General features: G+C 68.4%; 1 protein-coding gene across 1 annotated transcript in view; it reads right to left on the bottom strand.

The window, feature by feature from the left end:
* Positions 1 to 16,166, bottom strand: part of JKF63_06084 (uncharacterized protein) — a gene marked incomplete at both ends in the record, with an annotated part of 37,941 nt that extends 21,775 nt beyond the window's left edge. Inside the window, 3 exons of the mRNA XM_067902036.1 lie at positions 1,337 to 3,372; positions 10,743 to 12,692; positions 14,469 to 16,166. Of these exons, the coding sequence (XP_067758383.1) occupies positions 1,337 to 3,372; positions 10,743 to 12,692; positions 14,469 to 16,166 (5,684 nt within the window). The remainder of the gene's footprint in view (positions 1 to 1,336; positions 3,373 to 10,742; positions 12,693 to 14,468) is intronic.
* Between the last annotated feature and the right edge of the window lie 5,027 nt (positions 16,167 to 21,193).

Raw genomic sequence — 21,193 nt, 5'->3', positions numbered from 1 at the left:
CACGAGCACCGCATTTGCCACCTCTGTAGCGCGCTCCTTCAGACGCGCCTCCACAGCAGTCAGCTCTACCTCATTCTCCACCGGTCGCTCCTTCAGCCTTAGGCGGTGATCCATCAGCTGGGCGTACTCAGGGTTTCGCATCAGACCCAGCTCGCGCAGCGGCACACCGCGCACGTCGCTGTGCGGCAGGAACGGGTTGCGCGCACGCACCTCGTCATTCGCTGCATCGCGTAGACTGCCCAGCTGTTTCTTAACGCTCGCGAGCTCCCGCACACGGTCCTGGGCATGCGCCTCGATCGCGCGCAGCCTTGCCGCGTTCGTGCGAGGGCTTCCCAGCAGCGGGGCGCGCTGCGCCATCAGCTCCTGGAACAGCGCGTCACGCGCCAGCGGCAGATCGCACAGCAACACGCCCGCCACGCGACGCGACAGGAACGGGTAGTGCACACGCGCCTCCTCCGTCGCGCGCTGCTTCGACGCAGCCACCTCGGCAGCGCGACTCGCCAGTGCCTCCTCCGCGGCGCGCAGCGCCTCCAGCGATGTCTTGGGACCCCGGCGCAGGTCCAGCAGCGCGTTCGCCAGCGTGCGGAACTCGGGGTCGTTCACCACGTCCGCCTCCACCAGCGACACGCCCGGCACCGGCTCCTCCGGCAGGAACGGGAAGCGCTCGTGCAGCCCGTCCGCGTCCACAAGGCGATGATGTTGGCGCTCGGCCTCATCCTCTGCAGAACGGCGCACGAGCTCGCCAATCGCCTTCTCCAGCCGCCTCACCTCGGGTCCATTCACCGTGGCCAAGTCCTTGGCCAGCTCCTCTAGCTGCGTCAGCAGCGGCTTCACGTCCGGGTCGTTGGCCATGTCCAGCTCGCGCAGCATCACGCCGCCAGGCAGCGGCCCCACGAACGGCATCAGTCGCCGCAGTGCCTCCTCCTCGCATGCGTGCTCCGCCACCAGCTCACTCGCGCGCGCACGCATCATCTGTTCCTGTGACGCCAGTGCCTGTCGCGGCGTCGTCGGCGCTGCCTTGAGCGCTGCGTACTCAGTCGCGAGACCCACAAACACAGCATCGTCTTCCAGGCCCACCGCCGTCAGCATCTCACCCGTCACGGTGGGGCCGAGGAAGGGGTAGCGCGCCTGCAGTGCCGCCTCCGCGCGCTTTTGCGCCGCCTGTGCGCGCGACGCGTCGCTGTTCAGCTGCGCCACGCGGTCCTTCATCTGCTCCTCCACACACCGGATGCCGTCGGCGTTCCCGGTTTCATCTTCTTTCACCAGCGACGCGCGCAGCGCCGCCAGCTCTCGGTAGTAAGGGTCGTTGTGGTGCAGCGCCGTGACACCGCGCGACCTCGGAGGCAGCGTTGTCTCGTCCTGCTGCTCGTGCACCTCACCAGCAGCGTCCAGCGGCACATCCCGTGCGTCCAGAATGCGGCTACGCCGGTGGCGGTGGCGTCGACCGTGGTAGTCGTCCAGCGCACCACCCTCGAGCGCAATGTCGTTCATGTCCAGCAGGCGCGAGATGTGGGCAGGCCGGCGTCGGCGTCGCTGCCGGCGCCCGCTTTCCACCTCAGAACCGCGCTCGCGCATGAGATCCTCTACGTCGGCCAGCGGTGTCCTGTTGGCTGCAGGGTCTGACAGCAGAGCAGCATGCTGCGCCGCCAGCGACGCAAACATGGCGTCCTTTCCTATCGCCTCCGTTGCGTCACGTACGCACATCGGGTACTGTTTCAGCACGGCTGCACGCGCGCGCGCCGCCTCCACCTCGGCGGCAGCGTCTTCGTCCACCAGCTCCTGCACGCGTGCCGCCGCTGCCTCTTCCGCAAGACGCAACGCTTCACGGTTGGGTTGCGGCTGGCAAGCAAGCGCTGCACACTGCTGCTCAAGCTGTGCCACCCGCGGATCCCGTGTAAGCGCCAACGACGATAGCAGCGCCGCCTCAGGAGACACCGCCACAGTCGCGTACTTGGCTCGCAGCGTCGCTTCCGTCACGAGCACCGCATTTGCCACCTCTGTAGCGCGCTCCTTCAGACGCGCCTCCACAGCAGTCAGCTCTACCTCATTCTCCACCGGTCGCTCCTTCAGCCTTAGGCGGTGATCCATCAGCTGGGCGTACTCAGGGTTTCGCATCAGACCCAGCTCGCGCAGCGGCACACCGCGCACGTCGCTGTGCGGCAGGAACGGGTTGCGCGCACGCACCTCGTCATTCGCTGCATCGCGTAGACTGCCCAGCTGTTTCTTAACGCTCGCGAGCTCCCGCACACGGTCCTGGGCATGCGCCTCGATCGCGCGCAGCCTTGCCGCGTTCGTGCGAGGGCTTCCCAGCAGCGGGGCGCGCTGCGCCATCAGCTCCTGGAACAGCGCGTCACGCGCCAGCGGCAGATCGCACAGCAACACGCCCGCCACGCGACGCGACAGGAACGGGTAGTGCACACGCGCCTCCTCCGTCGCGCGCTGCTTCGACGCAGCCACCTCGGCAGCGCGATCCGCCAGTGCCTCCTCCGCGGCGCGCAGCGCCTCCAGCGATGTCTTGGGACCCCGGCGCAGGTCCAGCAGCGCGTTCGCCAGCGTGCAGAACTCGGAGTCGCTCATCACGCCCGCCTCCACCAGCGACACGCCCGGCACCGGCTCCTCCGGCAGGAACGGGAAGCGCTCGTGCAGCCCGTCCGCGTCCACAAGGCGATGATGTTGGCGCTCGGCCTCATCCTCTGCAGAACGGCGCACGAGCTCGCCAATCGCCTTCTCCAGCCGCCTCACCTCGGGTCCATTCACCGTGGCCAAGTCCTTGGCCAGCTCCTCTAGCTGCGTCAGCAGCGGCTTCACGTCCGGGTCGTTGGCCATGTCCAGCTCGCGCAGCATCACGCCGCCAGGCAGCGGCCCCACGAACGGCATCAGTCGCCGCAGTGCCTCCTCCTCGCATGCGTGCTCCGCCACCAGCTCACTCGCGCGCGCACGCATCATCTGTTCCTGTGACGCCAGTGCCTGTCGCGGCGTCGTCGGCGCTGCCTTGAGCGCTGCGTACTCAGTCGCGAGACCCACAAACACAGCATCGTCTTCCAGGCCCACCGCCGTCAGCATCTCACCCGTCACGGTGGGGCCCAGGAAGGGGTAGCGCGCCTGCAGTGCCGCCTCCGCACGCTTTTGCGCCGCCTGTGCGCGCGACGCGTCGCTGTTCAGCTGCGCCACGCGGTCCTTCATCTGCTCCTCCACACACCGGATGCCGTCGGCGTTCCCGGTTTCATCTTCTTTCACCAGCGACGCGCGCAGCGCCGCCAGCTCCTCGTAGTACGGGTCGCGTACCTCCGTGCCCGACAGGAAGGGTACCGTGTCCGTCTCTACCTCGCGTACCTCGCCGGCCTTCTCCCCAGGCACCTCCGCTATCTGCACCTTGTAGGTCAGATGCTCGGGGCGCGTGCGGCGCTTGCGCTGCGCCGCCACCCACACCGCACGCTCATGCATCGCCTCCTCCACCGCGCGCAGCGGCGTGGCGTTGCGTTCGGGGTTGCTCAGCAGTGCGTCACGCTTTTCTGCTAGCTCGCTAAACATCGAGTCCTTGGGGACATCGGGGTGCATGTAGGGCACGCACATCAGGTGCTCACGCACCAGCGCCCGTGTGGCCTCCGCCGGCCTCAGCGCCTCCTGGGCGTCTGCAGCAGCGAGTGAAACTACACGGGCCTGCAACGCCGCCGCCACCGCGCGCAGCGGCAATGCGTTTCGCACCGGCTCCCGCGCAAGCGCGGCGTGCTCCTGTGACAGTTGCTGGAACTGCTCGTCCACCGGCACGCCTAGCGACGCCAACAGCGGCGCACCTGCCGGCCGCACCACGAAGGGATGCTTCGCCAGCAACTCGTCCTCCGCGCGCAGCTTGTCCCGCGCTCGCTCTTCGGCTCGGTCGCGCAGCGCGTCACTCAACGGCCTCGAGGGCGTGTTGGTTCTCCTCCGGGTGTTCCATCAACCGCAGCCGGTCCAGCCACTTGTCCGCATACTCGGCGTCCTGCATCAGGTCCAATTCGCGCAGCGGTACGCCGCGCACGTCGCTGTGAGGCAGGAACGGGTTGTGCGCACGTACTTCGTTGTTGTCCGCGGCCTGGGCGGCATCCAGCTTTTTCTTGGCGTCCGCGAGCCCCGCAGCGCAGCTGCGTAACTGGTCTTCCACGGCACGCAGAGGCTCGGCGTTCGCCTCCGGTTCCTCCAGCAGCGGGGCGCGCTGCGCCATCAGCTCCTGGAACAGCGCGTCACGCGCCAGCGGCAGATCGCACAGCAACACGCCCGCCACGCGACGCGACAGGAACGGGTAGTGCACACGCGCCTCCTCCGTCGCGCGCTGCTTCGACGCAGCCACCTCGGCAGCGCGATCCGCCAGTGCCTCCTCCGCGGCGCGCAGCGCCTCAGGATTGGCTTCCGGGCTCCGGCGCAGGTCCAGCAGCGCGTTTGCCAGCGTGCGGAACTCGGAGTCGCTCATCACGCCCGCCTCCACCAGCGACACGCCCGGCACCGGCTCTTCCGGCAGGAACGGGAAGCGCTCGTGCAGGTCGGCTTCCCTCACCGCAGCGCAGTGCAACGCAGCCGCCTCGTCGTAGGCCCGCAACTGGGCCAGGTCGTTCATGGCCTTTTCCAGCCGCTTCGCCTCGGGTCCCTCTGCCATCACGGAGTCCTTCGCAAGCACTTCGTACTGCACCAGCAGCTCCGCGAACTCCAGACACGACTCTAGCCCCATGGCGCGCAGCGGCACCTTGCCCACCTCCACGAACGGCAACCTCTCGCGCAGCGCTGCCTCCTCGGCTGCAGCCTCGTCCGCCAGCTTCTCCGCGCACTCGCTTATTCGCCTCTCCGCGGCGCACAGCGACTCCACGTTGCACGCGGGCTGAGCAGCAAGCCGCGCGTGCTCCTGCTCAGCCTTCACAAACTCGTCGTCGTCACGCAGCGACAGGTCCTCCAGCGCAATGCCATGGGCCTCTATTGGGAGGAACGGGTACTGCTCAAGCAGCGCGTCGCGCATGCGCTCCCGAACCGCGACGGCGCGCTCGCCGTCCGCGTGCAGCTGCACTGCGCGGTCGTTCATCTGCTTCTCCACCGCACGGATCGTGTTTGCGTTGGTCTTGGGATCCTCCTCCACCAGCGACGCGCGCAGCGCCGCCAGCTCCTCGTAGTACGGGTCGCGTACCTCCGTGCCCGACAGGAAGGGTACCGTGTCCGTCTCTACCTCGCGTACCTCGCCGGCCTTCTCCCCAGGCACCTCCGCTATCTGCACCTTGTAGGTCAGATGCTCGGGGCGCGTGCGGCGCTTGCGCTGCGCCGCCACCCACACCGCACGCTCATGCATCGCCTCCTCCACCGCGCGCAGCGGCGTGGCGTTGCGTTCGGGGTTGCTCAGCAGTGCGTCACGCTTTTCTGCTAGCTCGCTAAACATCGAGTCCTTGGGGACATCGGGGTGCATGTAGGGCACGCACATCAGGTGCTCACGCACCAGCGCCCGTGTGGCCTCCGCCGGCCTCAGCGCCTCCTGGGCGTCTGCAGCAGCGAGTGAAACTACACGGGCCTGCAACGCCGCCGCCACCGCGCGCAGCGGCAATGCGTTTCGCACCGGCTCCCGCGCAAGCGCGGCGTGCTCCTGTGACAGTTGCTGGAACTGCTCGTCCACCGGCACGCCTAGCGACGCCAACAGCGGCGCACCTGCCGGCCGCACCACGAAGGGATGCTTCGCCAGCAACTCGTCCTCCGCGCGCAGCTTGTCCCGCGCTCGCTCTTCGGCTCGGTCGCGCAGCGCGATCACTCAACGGCCTCGAGGGCGTGTTGGTTCTCCTCCGGGTGTTCCATCAACCGCAGCCGGTCCAGCCACTTGTCCGCATACTCGGCGTCCTGCATCAGGTCCAATTCGCGCAGCGGTACGCCGCGCACGTCGCTGTGAGGCAGGAACGGGTTGTGCGCACGTACTTCGTTGTTGTCCGCGGCCTGGGCGGCATCCAGCTTTTTCTTGGCGTCCGCGAGCCCCGCAGCGCAGCTGCGTAACTGGTCTTCCACGGCACGCAGAGGCTCGGCGTTCGCCTCCGGTTCCTCCAGCAGCGGGGCGCGCTGCGCCATCAGCTCCTGGAACAGCGCGTCACGCGCCAGCGGCAGATCGCACAGCAACACGCCCGCCACGCGACGCGACAGGAACGGGTAGTGCACACGCGCCTCCTCCGTCGCGCGCTGCTTCGACGCAGCCACCTCGGCAGCGCGATCCGCCAGTGCCTCCTCCGCGGCGCGCAGCGCCTCAGGATTGGCTTCCGGGCTCCGGCGCAGGTCCAGCAGCGCGTTTGCCAGCGTGCGGAACTCGGAGTCGCTCATCACGCCCGCCTCCACCAGCGACACGCCCGGCACCGGCTCTTCCGGCAGGAACGGGAAGCGCTCGTGCAGGTCGGCTTCCCTCACCGCAGCGCAGTGCAACGCAGCCGCCTCGTCGTAGGCCCGCAACTGGGCCAGGTCGTTCATGGCCTTTTCCAGCCGCTTCGCCTCGGGTCCCTCTGCCATCACGGAGTCCTTCGCAAGCACTTCGTACTGCACCAGCAGCTCCGCGAACTCCAGACACGACTCTAGCCCCATGGCGCGCAGCGGCACCTTGCCCACCTCCACGAACGGCAACCTCTCGCGCAGCGCTGCCTCCTCGGCTGCAGCCTCGTCCGCCAGCTTCTCCGCGCACTCGCTTATTCGCCTCTCCGCGGCGCACAGCGACTCCACGTTGCACGCGGGCTGAGCAGCAAGCCGCGCGTGCTCCTGCTCAGCCTTCACAAACTCGTCGTCGTCACGCAGCGACAGGTCCTCCAGCGCAATGCCATGGGCCTCTATTGGGAGGAACGGGTACTGCTCAAGCAGCGCGTCGCGCATGCGCTCCCCGAACCGCGACGGCGCGCTCGCCGTCCGCGTGCAGCTGCACTGCGCGGTCGTTCATCTGCTTCTCCACCGCACGGATCGTGTTTGCGTTGGTCTTGGGATCCTCCTCCACCAGCGACGCGCGCAGCGCCGCCAGCTCCTCGTAGTACGGGTCGCGTACCTCCGTGCCCGACAGGAAGGGTACCGTGTCCGTCTCTACCTCGCGTACCTCGCCGGCCTTCTCCCCAGGCACCTCCGCTATCTGCACCTTGTAGGTCAGATGCTCGGGGCGCGTGCGGCGCTTGCGCTGCGCCGCCACCCACACCGCACGCTCATGCATCGCCTCCTCCACCGCGCGCAGCGGCGTGGCGTTGCGTTCGGGGTTGCTCAGCAGTGCGTCACGCTTTTCTGCTAGCTCGCTAAACATCGAGTCCTTGGGGACATCGGGGTGCATGTAGGGCACGCACATCAGGTGCTCACGCACCAGCGCCCGTGTGGCCTCCGCCGGCCTCAGCGCCTCCTGGGCGTCTGCAGCAGCGAGTGAAACTACACGGGCCTGCAACGCCGCCGCCACCGCGCGCAGCGGCAATGCGTTTCGCACCGGCTCCCGCGCAAGCGCGGCGTGCTCCTGTGACAGTTGCTGGAACTGCTCGTCCACCGGCACGCCTAGCGACGCCAACAGCGGCGCACCTGCCGGCCGCACCACGAAGGGATGCTTCGCCAGCAACTCGTCCTCCGCGCGCAGCTTGTCCCGCGCTCGCTCTTCGGCTCGGTCGCGCAGCGCGTCACTCAACGGCCTCGAGGGCGTGTTGGTTCTCCTCCGGGTGTTCCATCAACCGCAGCCGGTCCAGCCACTTGTCCGCATACTCGGCGTCCTGCATCAGGTCCAATTCGCGCAGCGGTACGCCGCGCACGTCGCTGTGAGGCAGGAACGGGTTGTGCGCACGTACTTCGTTGTTGTCCGCGGCCTGGGCGGCATCCAGCTTTTCTTGGCGTCCGCGAGCCCCGCAGCGCAGCTGCGTAACTGGTCTTCCACGGCACGCAGAGGCTCGGCGTTCGCCTCCGGTTCCTCCAGCAGCGGGGCGCGCTGCGCCATCAGCTCCTGGAACAGCGCGTCACGCGCCAGCGGCAGATCGCACAGCAACACGCCCGCCACGCGACGCGACAGGAACGGGTAGTGCACACGCGCCTCCTCCGTCGCGCGCTGCTTCGACGCAGCCACCTCGGCAGCGCGATCCGCCAGTGCCTCCTCCGCGGCGCGCAGCGCCTCAGGATTGGCTTCCGGGCTCCGGCGCAGGTCCAGCAGCGCGTTTGCCAGCGTGCGGAACTCGGAGTCGCTCATCACGCCCGCCTCCACCAGCGACACGCCCGGCACCGGCTCTTCCGGCAGGAACGGGAAGCGCTCGTGCAGGTCGGCTTCCCTCACCGCAGCGCAGTGCAACGCAGCCGCCTCGTCGTAGGCCCGCAACTGGGCCAGGTCGTTCATGGCCTTTTCCAGCCGCTTCGCCTCGGGTCCCTCTGCCATCACGGAGTCCTTCGCAAGCACTTCGTACTGCACCAGCAGCTCCGCGAACTCCAGACACGACTCTAGCCCCATGGCGCGCAGCGGCACCTTGCCCACCTCCACGAACGGCAACCTCTCGCGCAGCGCTGCCTCCTCGGCTGCAGCCTCGTCCGCCAGCTTCTCCGCGCACTCGCTTATTCGCCTCTCCGCGGCGCACAGCGACTCCACGTTGCACGCGGGCTGAGCAGCAAGCCGCGCGTGCTCCTGCTCAGCCTTCACAAACTCGTCGTCGTCACGCAGCGACAGGTCCTCCAGCGCAATGCCATGGGCCTCTATTGGGAGGAACGGGTACTGCTCAAGCAGCGCGTCGCGCATGCGCTCCCGAACCGCGACGGCGCGCTCGCCGTCCGCGTGCAGCTGCACTGCGCGGTCGTTCATCTGCTTCTCCACCGCACGGATCGTGTTTGCGTTGGTCTTGGGATCCTCCTCCACCAGCGACGCGCGCAGCGCCGCCAGCTCCTCGTAGTACGGGTCGCGTACCTCCGTGCCCGACAGGAAGGGTACCGTGTCCGTCTCTACCTCGCGTACCTCGCCGGCCTTCTCCCCAGGCACCTCCGCTATCTGCACCTTGTAGGTCAGATGCTCGGGGCGCGTGCGGCGCTTGCGCTGCGCCGCCACCCACACCGCACGCTCATGCATCGCCTCCTCCACCGCGCGCAGCGGCGTGGCGTTGCGTTCGGGGTTGCTCAGCAGTGCGTCACGCTTTTCTGCTAGCTCGCTAAACATCGAGTCCTTGGGGACATCGGGGTGCATGTAGGGCACGCACATCAGGTGCTCACGCACCAGCGCCCGTGTGGCCTCCGCCGGCCTCAGCGCCTCCTGGGCGTCTGCAGCAGCGAGTGAAACTACACGGGCCTGCAACGCCGCCGCCACCGCGCGCAGCGGCAATGCGTTTCGCACCGGCTCCCGCGCAAGCGCGGCGTGCTCCTGTGACAGTTGCTGGAACTGCTCGTCCACCGGCACGCCTAGCGACGCCAACAGCGGCGCACCTGCCGGCCGCACCACGAAGGGATGCTTCGCCAGCAACTCGTCCTCCGCGCGCAGCTTGTCCCGCGCTCGCTCTTCGGCTCGGTCGCGCAGCGCGTCACTCAACGGCCTCGAGGGCGTGTTGGTTCTCCTCCGGGTGTTCCATCAACCGCAGCCGGTCCAGCCACTTGTCCGCATACTCGGCGTCCTGCATCAGGTCCAATTCGCGCAGCGGTACGCCGCGCACGTCGCTGTGAGGCAGGAACGGGTTGTGCGCACGTACTTCGTTGTTGTCCGCGGCCTGGGCGGCATCCAGCTTTTTCTTGGCGTCCGCGAGCCCCGCAGCGCAGCTGCGTAACTGGTCTTCCACGGCACGCAGAGGCTCGGCGTTCGCCTCCGGTTCCTCCAGCAGCGGGGCGCGCTGCGCCATCAGCTCCTGGAACAGCGCGTCACGCGCCAGCGGCAGATCGCACAGCAACACGCCCGCCACGCGACGCGACAGGAACGGGTAGTGCACACGCGCCTCCTCCGTCGCGCGCTGCTTCGACGCAGCCACCTCGGCAGCGCGATCCGCCAGTGCCTCCTCCGCGGCGCGCAGCGCCTCAGGATTGGCTTCCGGGCTCCGGCGCAGGTCCAGCAGCGCGTTTGCCAGCGTGCGGAACTCGGAGTCGCTCATCACGCCCGCCTCCACCAGCGACACGCCCGGCACCGGCTCTTCCGGCAGGAACGGGAAGCGCTCGTGCAGGTCGGCTTCCCTCACCGCAGCGCAGTGCAACGCAGCCGCCTCGTCGTAGGCCCGCAACTGGGCCAGGTCGTTCATGGCCTTTTCCAGCCGCTTCGCCTCGGGTCCCTCTGCCATCACGGAGTCCTTCGCAAGCACTTCGTACTGCACCAGCAGCTCCGCGAACTCCAGACACGACTCTAGCCCCATGGCGCGCAGCGGCACCTTGCCCACCTCCACGAACGGCAACCTCTCGCGCAGCGCTGCCTCCTCGGCTGCAGCCTCGTCCGCCAGCTTCTCCGCGCACTCGCTTATTCGCCTCTCCGCGGCGCACAGCGACTCCACGTTGCACGCGGGCTGAGCAGCAAGCCGCGCGTGCTCCTGCTCAGCCTTCACAAACTCGTCGTCGTCACGCAGCGACAGGTCCTCCAGCGCAATGCCATGGGCCTCTATTGGGAGGAACGGGTACTGCTCAAGCAGCGCGTCGCGCATGCGCTCCCGAACCGCGACGGCGCGCTCGCCGTCCGCGTGCAGCTGCACTGCGCGGTCGTTCATCTGCTTCTCCACCGCACGGATCGTGTTTGCGTTGGTCTTGGGATCCTCCTCCACCAGCGACGCGCGCAGCGCCGCCAGCTCCTCGTAGTACGGGTCGCGTACCTCCGTGCCCGACAGGAAGGGTACCGTGTCCGTCTCTACCTCGCGTACCTCGCCGGCCTTCTCCCCAGGCACCTCCGCTATCTGCACCTTGTAGGTCAGATGCTCGGGGCGCGTGCGGCGCTTGCGCTGCGCCGCCACCCACACCGCACGCTCATGCATCGCCTCCTCCACCGCGCGCAGCGGCGTGGCGTTGCGTTCGGGGTTGCTCAGCAGTGCGTCACGCTTTTCTGCTAGCTCGCTAAACATCGAGTCCTTGGGGACATCGGGGTGCATGTAGGGCACGCACATCAGGTGCTCACGCACCAGCGCCCGTGTGGCCTCCGCCGGCCTCAGCGCCTCCTGGGCGTCTGCAGCAGCGAGTGAAACTACACGGGCCTGCAACGCCGCCGCCACCGCGCGCAGCGGCAATGCGTTTCGCACCGGCTCCCGCGCAAGCGCGGCGTGCTCCTGTGACAGTTGCTGGAACTGCTCGTCCACCGGCACGCCTAGCGACGCCAACAGCGGCGCACCTGCCGGCCGCACCACGAAGGGATGCTTCGCCAGCAACTCGTCCTCCGCGCGCAGCTTGTCCCGCGCTCGCTCTTCGGCTCGGTCGCGCAGCGCGTCCTCAACGGCCTCGAGGGCGTGTTGGTTCTCCTCCGGGTGTTCCATCAACCGCAGCCGGTCCAGCCACTTGTCCGCATACTCGGCGTCCTGCATCAGGTCCAATTCGCGCAGCGGTACGCCGCGCACGTCGCTGTGAGGCAGGAACGGGTTGTGCGCACGTACTTCGTTGTTGTCCGCGGCCTGGGCGGCATCCAGCTTTTTCTTGGCGTCCGCGAGCCCCGCAGCGCAGCTGCGTAACTGGTCTTCCACGGCACGCAGAGGCTCGGCGTTCGCCTCCGGTTCCTCCAGCAGCGGGGCGCGCTGCGCCATCAGCTCCTGGAACAGCGCGTCACGCGCCAGCGGCAGATCGCACAGCAACACGCCCGCCACGCGACGCGACAGGAACGGGTAGTGCACACGCGCCTCCTCCGTCGCGCGCTGCTTCGACGCAGCCACCTCGGCAGCGCGATCCGCCAGTGCCTCCTCCGCGGCGCGCAGCGCCTCAGGATTGGCTTCCGGGCTCCGGCGCAGGTCCAGCAGCGCGTTTGCCAGCGTGCGGAACTCGGAGTCGCTCATCACGCCCGCCTCCACCAGCGACACGCCCGGCACCGGCTCTTCCGGCAGGAACGGGAAGCGCTCGTGCAGGTCGGCTTCCCTCACCGCAGCGCAGTGCAACGCAGCCGCCTCGTCGTAGGCCCGCAACTGGGCCAGGTCGTTCATGGCCTTTTCCAGCCGCTTCGCCTCGGGTCCCTCTGCCATCACGGAGTCCTTCGCAAGCACTTCGTACTGCACCAGCAGCTCCGCGAACTCCAGACACGACTCTAGCCCCATGGCGCGCAGCGGCACCTTGCCCACCTCCACGAACGGCAACCTCTCGCGCAGCGCTGCCTCCTCGGCTGCAGCCTCGTCCGCCAGCTTCTCCGCGCACTCGCTTATTCGCCTCTCCGCGGCGCACAGCGACTCCACGTTGCACGCGGGCTGAGCAGCAAGCCGCGCGTGCTCCTGCTCAGCCTTCACAAACTCGTCGTCGTCACGCAGCGACAGGTCCTCCAGCGCAATGCCATGGGCCTCTATTGGGAGGAACGGGTACTGCTCAAGCAGCGCGTCGCGCATGCGCTCCCGAACCGCGACGGCGCGCTCGCCGTCCGCGTGCAGCTGCACTGCGCGGTCGTTCATCTGCTTCTCCACCGCACGGATCGTGTTTGCGTTGGTCTTGGGATCCTCCTCCACCAGCGACGCGCGCAGCGCCGCCAGCTCCTCGTAGTACGGGTCGCGTACCTCCGTGCCCGACAGGAAGGGTACCGTGTCCGTCTCTACCTCGCGTACCTCGCCGGCCTTCTCCCCAGGCACCTCCGCTATCTGCACCTTGTAGGTCAGATGCTCGGGGCGCGTGCGGCGCTTGCGCTGCGCCGCCACCCACACCGCACGCTCATGCATCGCCTCCTCCACCGCGCGCAGCGGCGTGGCGTTGCGTTCGGGGTTGCTCAGCAGTGCGTCACGCTTTTCTGCTAGCTCGCTAAACATCGAGTCCTTGGGGACATCGGGGTGCATGTAGGGCACGCACATCAGGTGCTCACGCACCAGCGCCCGTGTGGCCTCCGCCGGCCTCAGCGCCTCCTGGGCGTCTGCAGCAGCGAGTGAAACTACACGGGCCTGCAACGCCGCCGCCACCGCGCGCAGCGGCAATGCGTTTCGCACCGGCTCCCGCGCAAGCGCGGCGTGCTCCTGTGACAGTTGCTGGAACTGCTCGTCCACCGGCACGCCTAGCGACGCCAACAGCGGCGCACCTGCCGGCCGCACCACGAAGGGATGCTTCGCCAGCAACTCGTCCTCCGCGCGCAGCTTGTCCCGCGCTCGCTCTTCGGCTCGGTCGCGCAGCGCGTCCTCAACGGCCTCGAGGGCGTGTTGGTTCTCCTCCGGGTGTTCCATCAACCGCAGCCGGTCCAGCCACTTGTCCGCATACTCGGCGTCCTGCATCAGGTCCAATTCGCGCAGCGGTACGCCGCGCACGTCGCTGTGAGGCAGGAACGGGTTGTGCGCACGTACTTCGTTGTTGTCCGCGGCCTGGGCGGCATCCAGCTTTTTCTTGGCGTCCGCGAGCCCCGCAGCGCAGCTGCGTAACTGGTCTTCCACGGCACGCAGAGGCTCGGCGTTCGCCTCCGGTTCCTCCAGCAGCGGGGCGCGCTGCGCCATCAGCTCCTGGAACAGCGCGTCACGCGCCAGCGGCAGATCGCACAGCAACACGCCCGCCACGCGACGCGACAGGAACGGGTAGTGCACACGCGCCTCCTCCGTCGCGCGCTGCTTCGACGCAGCCACCTCGGCAGCGCGATCCGCCAGTGCCTCCTCCGCGGCGCGCAGCGCCTCAGGATTGGCTTCCGGGCTCCGGCGCAGGTCCAGCAGCGCGTTTGCCAGCGTGCGGAACTCGGAGTCGCTCATCACGCCCGCCTCCACCAGCGACACGCCCGGCACCGGCTCTTCCGGCAGGAACGGGAAGCGCTCGTGCAGGTCGGCTTCCCTCACCGCAGCGCAGTGCAACGCAGCCGCCTCGTCGTAGGCCCGCAACTGGGCCAGGTCGTTCATGGCCTTTTCCAGCCGCTTCGCCTCGGGTCCCTCTGCCATCACGGAGTCCTTCGCAAGCACTTCGTACTGCACCAGCAGCTCCGCGAACTCCAGACACGACTCTAGCCCCATGGCGCGCAGCGGCACCTTGCCCACCTCCACGAACGGCAACCTCTCGCGCAGCGCTGCCTCCTCGGCTGCAGCCTCGTCCGCCAGCTTCTCCGCGCACTCGCTTATTCGCCTCTCCGCGGCGCACAGCGACTCCACGTTGCACGCGGGCTGAGCAGCAAGCCGCGCGTGCTCCTGCTCAGCCTTCACAAACTCGTCGTCGTCACGCAGCGACAGGTCCTCCAGCGCAATGCCATGGGCCTCTATTGGGAGGAACGGGTACTGCTCAAGCAGCGCGTCGCGCATGCGCTCCCGAACCGCGACGGCGCGCTCGCCGTCCGCGTGCAGCTGCACTGCGCGGTCGTTCATCTGCTTCTCCACCGCACGGATCGTGTTTGCGTTGGTCTTGGGATCCTCCTCCACCAGCGACGCGCGCAGCGCCGCCAGCTCCTCGTAGTACGGGTCGCGTACCTCCGTGCCCGACAGGAAGGGTACCGTGTCCGTCTCTACCTCGCGTACCTCGCCGGCCTTCTCCCCAGGCACCTCCGCTATCTGCACCTTGTAGGTCAGATGCTCGGGGCGCGTGCGGCGCTTGCGCTGCGCCGCCACCCACACCGCACGCTCATGCATCGCCTCCTCCACCGCGCGCAGCGGCGTGGCGTTGCGTTCGGGGTTGCTCAGCAGTGCGTCACGCTTTTCTGCTAGCTCGCTAAACATCGAGTCCTTGGGGACATCGGGGTGCATGTAGGGCACGCACATCAGGTGCTCACGCACCAGCGCCCGTGTGGCCTCCGCCGGCCTCAGCGCCTCCTGGGCGTCTGCAGCAGCGAGTGAAACTACACGGGCCTGCAACGCCGCCGCCACCGCGCGCAGCGGCAATGCGTTTCGCACCGGCTCCCGCGCAAGCGCGGCGTGCTCCTGTGACAGTTGCTGGAACTGCTCGTCCACCGGCACGCCTAGCGACGCCAACAGCGGCGCACCTGCCGGCCGCACCACGAAGGGATGCTTCGCCAGCAACTCGTCCTCCGCGCGCAGCTTGTCCCGCGCTCGCTCTTCGGCTCGGTCGCGCAGCGCGTCCTCAACGGCCTCGAGGGCGTGTTGGTTCTCCTCCGGGTGTTCCATCAACCGCAGCCGGTCCAGCCACTTGTCCGCATACTCGGCGTCCTGCATCAGGTCCAATTCGCGCAGCGGTACGCCGCGCACGTCGCTGTGAGGCAGGAACGGGTTGTGCGCACGTACTTCGTTGTTGTCCGCGGCCTGGGCGGCATCCAGCTTTTTCTTGGCGTCCGCGAGCCCCGCAGCGCAGCTGCGTAACTGGTCTTCCACGGCACGCAGAGGCTCGGCGTTCGCCTCCGGTTCCTCCAGCAGCGGGGCGCGCTGCGCCATCAGCTCCTGGAACAGCGCGTCACGCGCCAGCGGCAGATCGCACAGCAACACGCCCGCCACGCGACGCGACAGGAACGGGTAGTGCACACGCGCCTCCTCCGTCGCGCGCTGCTTCGACGCAGCCACCTCGGCAGCGCGATCCGCCAGTGCCTCCTCCGCGGCGCGCAGCGCCTCAGGATTGGCTTCCGGGCTCCGGCGCAGGTCCAGCAGCGCGTTTGCCAGCGTGCGGAACTCGGAGTCGCTCATCACGCCCGCCTCCACCAGCGACACGCCCGGCACCGGCTCTTCCGGCAGGAACGGGAAGCGCTCGTGCAGGTCGGCTTCCCTCACCGCAGCGCAGTGCAACGCAGCCGCCTCGTCGTAGGCCCGCAACTGGGCCAGGTCGTTCATGGCCTTTTCCAGCCGCTTCGCCTCGGGTCCCTCTGCCATCACGGAGTCCTTCGCAAGCACTTCGTACTGCACCAGCAGCTCCGCGAACTCCAGACACGACTCTAGCCCCATGGCGCGCAGCGGCACCTTGCCCACCTCCACGAACGGCAACCTCTCGCGCAGCGCTGCCTCCTCGGCTGCAGCCTCGTCCGCCAGCTTCTCCGCGCACTCGCTTATTCGCCTCTCCGCGGCGCACAGCGACTCCACGTTGCACGCGGGCTGAGCAGCAAGCCGCGCGTGCTCCTGCTCAGCCTTCACAAACTCGTCGTCGTCACGCAGCGACAGGTCCTCCAGCGCAATGCCATGGGCCTCTATTGGGAGGAACGGGTACTGCTCAAGCAGCGCGTCGCGCATGCGCTCCCGAACCGCGACGGCGCGCTCGCCGTCCGCGTGCAGCTGCACTGCGCGGTCGTTCATCTGCTTCTCCACCGCACGGATCGTGTTTGCGTTGGTCTTGGGATCCTCCTCCACCAGCGACGCGCGCAGCGCCGCCAGCTCCTCGTAGTACGGGTCGCGTACCTCCGTGCCCGACAGGAAGGGTACCGTGTCCGTCTCTACCTCGCGTACCTCGCCGGCCTTCTCCCCAGGCACCTCCGCTATCTGCACCTTGTAGGTCAGATGCTCGGGGCGCGTGCGGCGCTTGCGCTGCGCCGCCACCCACACCGCACGCTCATGCATCGCCTCCTCCACCGCGCGCAGCGGCGTGGCGTTGCGTTCGGGGTTGCTCAGCAGTGCGTCACGCTTTTCTGCTAGCTCGCTAAACATCGAGTCCTTGGGGACATCGGGGTGCATGTAGGGCACGCACATCAGGTGCTCACGCACCAGCGCCCGTGTGGCCTCCGCCGGCCTCAGCGCCTCCTGGGCGTCTGCAGCAGCGAGTGAAACTACACGGGCCTGCAACGCCGCCGCCACCGCGCGCAGCGGCAATGCGTTTCGCACCGGCTCCCGCGCAAGCGCGGCGTGCTCCTGTGACAGTTGCTGGAACTGCTCGTCCACCGGCACGCCTAGCGACGCCAACAGCGGCGCACCTGCCGGCCGCACCACGAAGGGATGCTTCGCCAGCAACTCGTCCTCCGCGCGCAGCTTGTCCCGCGCTCGCTCTTCGGCTCGGTCGCGCAGCGCGTCCTCAACGGCCTCGAGGGCGTGTTGGTTCTCCTCCGGGTGTTCCATCAACCGCAGCCGGTCCAGCCACTTGTCCGCATACTCGGCGTCCTGCATCAGGTCCAATTCGCGCAGCGGTACGCCGCGCACGTCGCTGTGAGGCAGGAACGGGTTGTGCGCACGTACTTCGTTGTTGTCCGCGGCCTGGGCGGCATCCAGCTTTTTCTTGGCGTCCGCGAGCCCCGCAGCGCAGCTGCGTAACTGGTCTTCCACGGCACGCAGAGGCTCGGCGTTCGCCTCCGGTTCCTCCAGCAGCGGGGCGCGCTGCGCCATCAGCTCCTGGAACAGCGCGTCACGCGCCAGCGGCAGATCGCACAGCAACACGCCCGCCACGCGACGCGACAGGAACGGGTAGTGCACACGCGCCTCCTCCGTCGCGCGCTGCTTCGACGCAGCCACCTCGGCAGCGCGATCCGCCAGTGCCTCCTCCGCGGCGCGCAGCGCCTCAGGATTGGCTTCCGGGCTCCGGCGCAGGTCCAGCAGCGCGTTTGCCAGCGTGCGGAACTCGGAGTCGCTCATCACGCCCGCCTCCACCAGCGACACGCCCGGCACCGGCTCTTCCGGCAGGAACGGGAAGCGCTCGTGCAGGTCGGCTTCCCTCACCGCAGCGCAGTGCAACGCAGCCGCCTCGTCGTAGGCCCGCAACTGGGCCAGGTCGTTCATGGCCTTTTCCAGCCGCTTCGCCTCGGGTCCCTCTGCCATCACGGAGTCCTTCGCAAGCACTTCGTACTGCACCAGCAGCTCCGCGAACTCCAGACACGACTCTAGCCCCATGGCGCGCAGCGGCACCTTGCCCACCTCCACGAACGGCAACCTCTCGCGCAGCGCTGCCTCCTCGGCTGCAGCCTCGTCCGCCAGCTTCTCCGCGCACTCGCTTATTCGCCTCTCCGCGGCGCACAGCGACTCCACGTTGCACGCGGGCTGAGCAGCAAGCCGCGCGTGCTCCTGCTCAGCCTTCACAAACTCGTCGTCGTCACGCAGCGACAGGTCCTCCAGCGCAATGCCATGGGCCTCTATTGGGAGGAACGGGTACTGCTCAAGCAGCGCGTCGCGCATGCGCTCCCGAACCGCGACGGCGCGCTCGCCGTCCGCGTGCAGCTGCACTGCGCGGTCGTTCATCTGCTTCTCCACCGCACGGATCGTGTTTGCGTTGGTCTTGGGATCCTCCTCCACCAGCGACGCGCGCAGCGCCGCCAGCTCCTCGTAGTACGGGTCGCGTACCTCCGTGCCCGACAGGAAGGGTACCGTGTCCGTCTCTACCTCGCGTACCTCGCCGGCCTTCTCCCCAGGCACCTCCGCTATCTGCACCTTGTAGGTCAGATGCTCGGGGCGCGTGCGGCGCTTGCGCTGCGCCGCCACCCACACCGCACGCTCATGCATCGCCTCCTCCACCGCGCGCAGCGGCGTGGCGTTGCGTTCGGGGTTGCTCAGCAGTGCGTCACGCTTTTCTGCTAGCTCGCTAAACATCGAGTCCTTGGGGACATCGGGGTGCATGTAGGGCACGCACATCAGGTGCTCACGCACCAGCGCCCGTGTGGCCTCCGCCGGCCTCAGCGCCTCCTGGGCGTCTGCAGCAGCGAGTGAAACTACACGGGCCTGCAACGCCGCCGCCACCGCGCGCAGCGGCAATGCGTTTCGCACCGGCTCCCGCGCAAGCGCGGCGTGCTCCTGTGACAGTTGCTGGAACTGCTCGTCCACCGGCACGCCTAGCGACGCCAACAGCGGCGCACCTGCCGGCCGCACCACGAAGGGATGCTTCGCCAGCAACTCGTCCTCCGCGCGCAGCTTGTCCCGCGCTCGCTCTTCGGCTCGGTCGCGCAGCGCGTCCTCAACGGCCTCGAGGGCGTGTTGGTTCTCCTCCGGGTGTTCCATCAACCGCAGCCGGTCCAGCCACTTGTCCGCATACTCGGCGTCCTGCATCAGGTCCAATTCGCGCAGCGGTACGCCGCGCACGTCGCTGTGAGGCAGGAACGGGTTGTGCGCACGTACTTCGTTGTTGTCCGCGGCCTGGGCGGCATCCAGCTTTTCTTGGCGTCCGCGAGCCCCGCAGCGCAGCTGCGTAACTGGTCTTCCACGGCACGCAGAGGCTCGGCGTTCGCCTCCGGTTCCTCCAGCAGCGGGGCGCGCTGCGCCATCAGCTCCTGGAACAGCGCGTCACGCGCCAGCGGCAGATCGCACAGCAACACGCCCGCCACGCGACGCGACAGGAACGGGTAGTGCACACGCGCCTCCTCCGTCGCGCGCTGCTTCGACGCAGCCACCTCGGCAGCGCGATCCGCCAGTGCCTCCTCCGCGGCGCGCAGCGCCTCAGGATTGGCTTCCGGGCTCCGGCGCAGGTCCAGCAGCGCGTTTGCCAGCGTGCGGAACTCGGAGTCGCTCATCACGCCCGCCTCCACCAGCGACACGCCCGGCACCGGCTCTTCCGGCAGGAACGGGAAGCGCTCGTGCAGGTCGGCTTCCCTCACCGCAGCGCAGTGCAACGCAGCCGCCTCGTCGTAGGCCCGCAACTGGGCCAGGTCGTTCATGGCCTTTTCCAGCCGCTTCGCCTCGGGTCCCTCTGCCATCACGGAGTCCTTCGCAAGCACTTCGTACTGCACCAGCAGCTCCGCGAACTCCAGACACGACTCTAGCCCCATGGCGCGCAGCGGCACCTTGCCCACCTCCACGAACGGCAACCTCTCGCGCAGCGCTGCCTCCTCGGCTGCAGCCTCGTCCGCCAGCTTCTCCGCGCACTCGCTTATTCGCCTCTCCGCGGCGCACAGCGACTCCACGTTGCACGCGGGCTGAGCAGCAAGCCGCGCGTGCTCCTGCTCAGCCTTCACAAACTCGTCGTCGTCACGCAGCGACAGGTCCTCCAGCGCAATGCCATGGGCCTCTATTGGGAGGAACGGGTACTGCTCAAGCAGCGCGTCGCGCATGCGCTCCCGAACCGCGACGGCGCGCTCGCCGTCCGCGTGCAGCTGCACTGCGCGGTCGTTCATCTGCTTCTCCACCGCACGGATCGTGTTTGCGTTGGTCTTGGGATCCTCCTCCACCAGCGACGCGCGCAGCGCCGCCAGCTCCTCGTAGTACGGGTCGCGTACCTCCGTGCCCGACAGGAAGGGTACCGTGTCCGTCTCTACCTCGCGTACCTCGCCGGCCTTCTCCCCAGGCACCTCCGCTATCTGCACCTTGTAGGTCAGATGCTCGGGGCGCGTGCGGCGCTTGCGCTGCGCCGCCACCCACACCGCACGCTCATGCATCGCCTCCTCCACCGCGCGCAGCGGCGTGGCGTTGCGTTCGGGGTTGCTCAGCAGTGCGTCACGCTTTTCTGCTAGCTCGCTAAACATCGAGTCCTTGGGGACATCGGGGTGCATGTAGGGCACGCACATCAGGTGCTCACGCACCAGCGCCCGTGTGGCCTCCGCCGGCCTCAGCGCCTCCTGGGCGTCTGCAGCAGCGAGTGAAACTACACGGGCCTGCAACGCCGCCGCCACCGCGCGCAGCGGCAATGCGTTTCGCACCGGCTCCCGCGCAAGCGCGGCGTGCTCCTGTGACAGTTGCTGGAACTGCTCGTCCACCGGCACGCCTAGCGACGCCAACAGCGGCGCACCTGCCGGCCGCACCACGAAGGGATGCTTCGCCAGCAACTCGTCCTCCGCGCGCAGCTTGTCCCGCGCTCGCTCTTCGGCTCGGTCGCGCAGCGCGTCCTCAACGGCCTCGAGGGCGTGTTGGTTCTCCTCCGGGTGTTCCATCAACCGCAGCCGGTCCAGCCACTTGTCCGCATACTCGGCGTCCTGCATCAGGTCCAATTCGCGCAGCGGTACGCCGCGCACGTCGCTGTGAGGCAGGAACGGGTTGTGCGCACGTACTTCGTTGTTGTCCGCGGCCTGGGCGGCATCCAGCTTTTTCTTGGCGTCCGCGAGCCCCGCAGCGCAGCTGCGTAACTGGTCTTCCACGGCACGCAGAGGCTCGGCGTTCGCCTCCGGTTCCTCCAGCAGCGGGGCGCGCTGCGCCATCAGCTCCTGGAACAGCGCGTCACGCGCCAGCGGCAGATCGCACAGCAACACGCCCGCCACGCGACGCGACAGGAACGGGTAGTGCACACGCGCCTCCTCCGTCGCGCGCTGCTTCGACGCAGCCACCTCGGCAGCGCGATCCGCCAGTGCCTCCTCCGCGGCGCGCAGCGCCTCAGGATTGGCTTCCGGGCTCCGGCGCAGGTCCAGCAGCGCGTTTGCCAG

The sequence above is a fragment of the Porcisia hertigi genome, chromosome 15, assembly GCF_017918235.1.
Source record: "Porcisia hertigi strain C119 chromosome 15, whole genome shotgun sequence".
Lineage (NCBI taxonomy): Eukaryota > Euglenozoa > Kinetoplastea > Trypanosomatida > Trypanosomatidae > Porcisia > Porcisia hertigi.
This window is presented reverse-complemented; position numbering and strand designations above follow the sequence as displayed.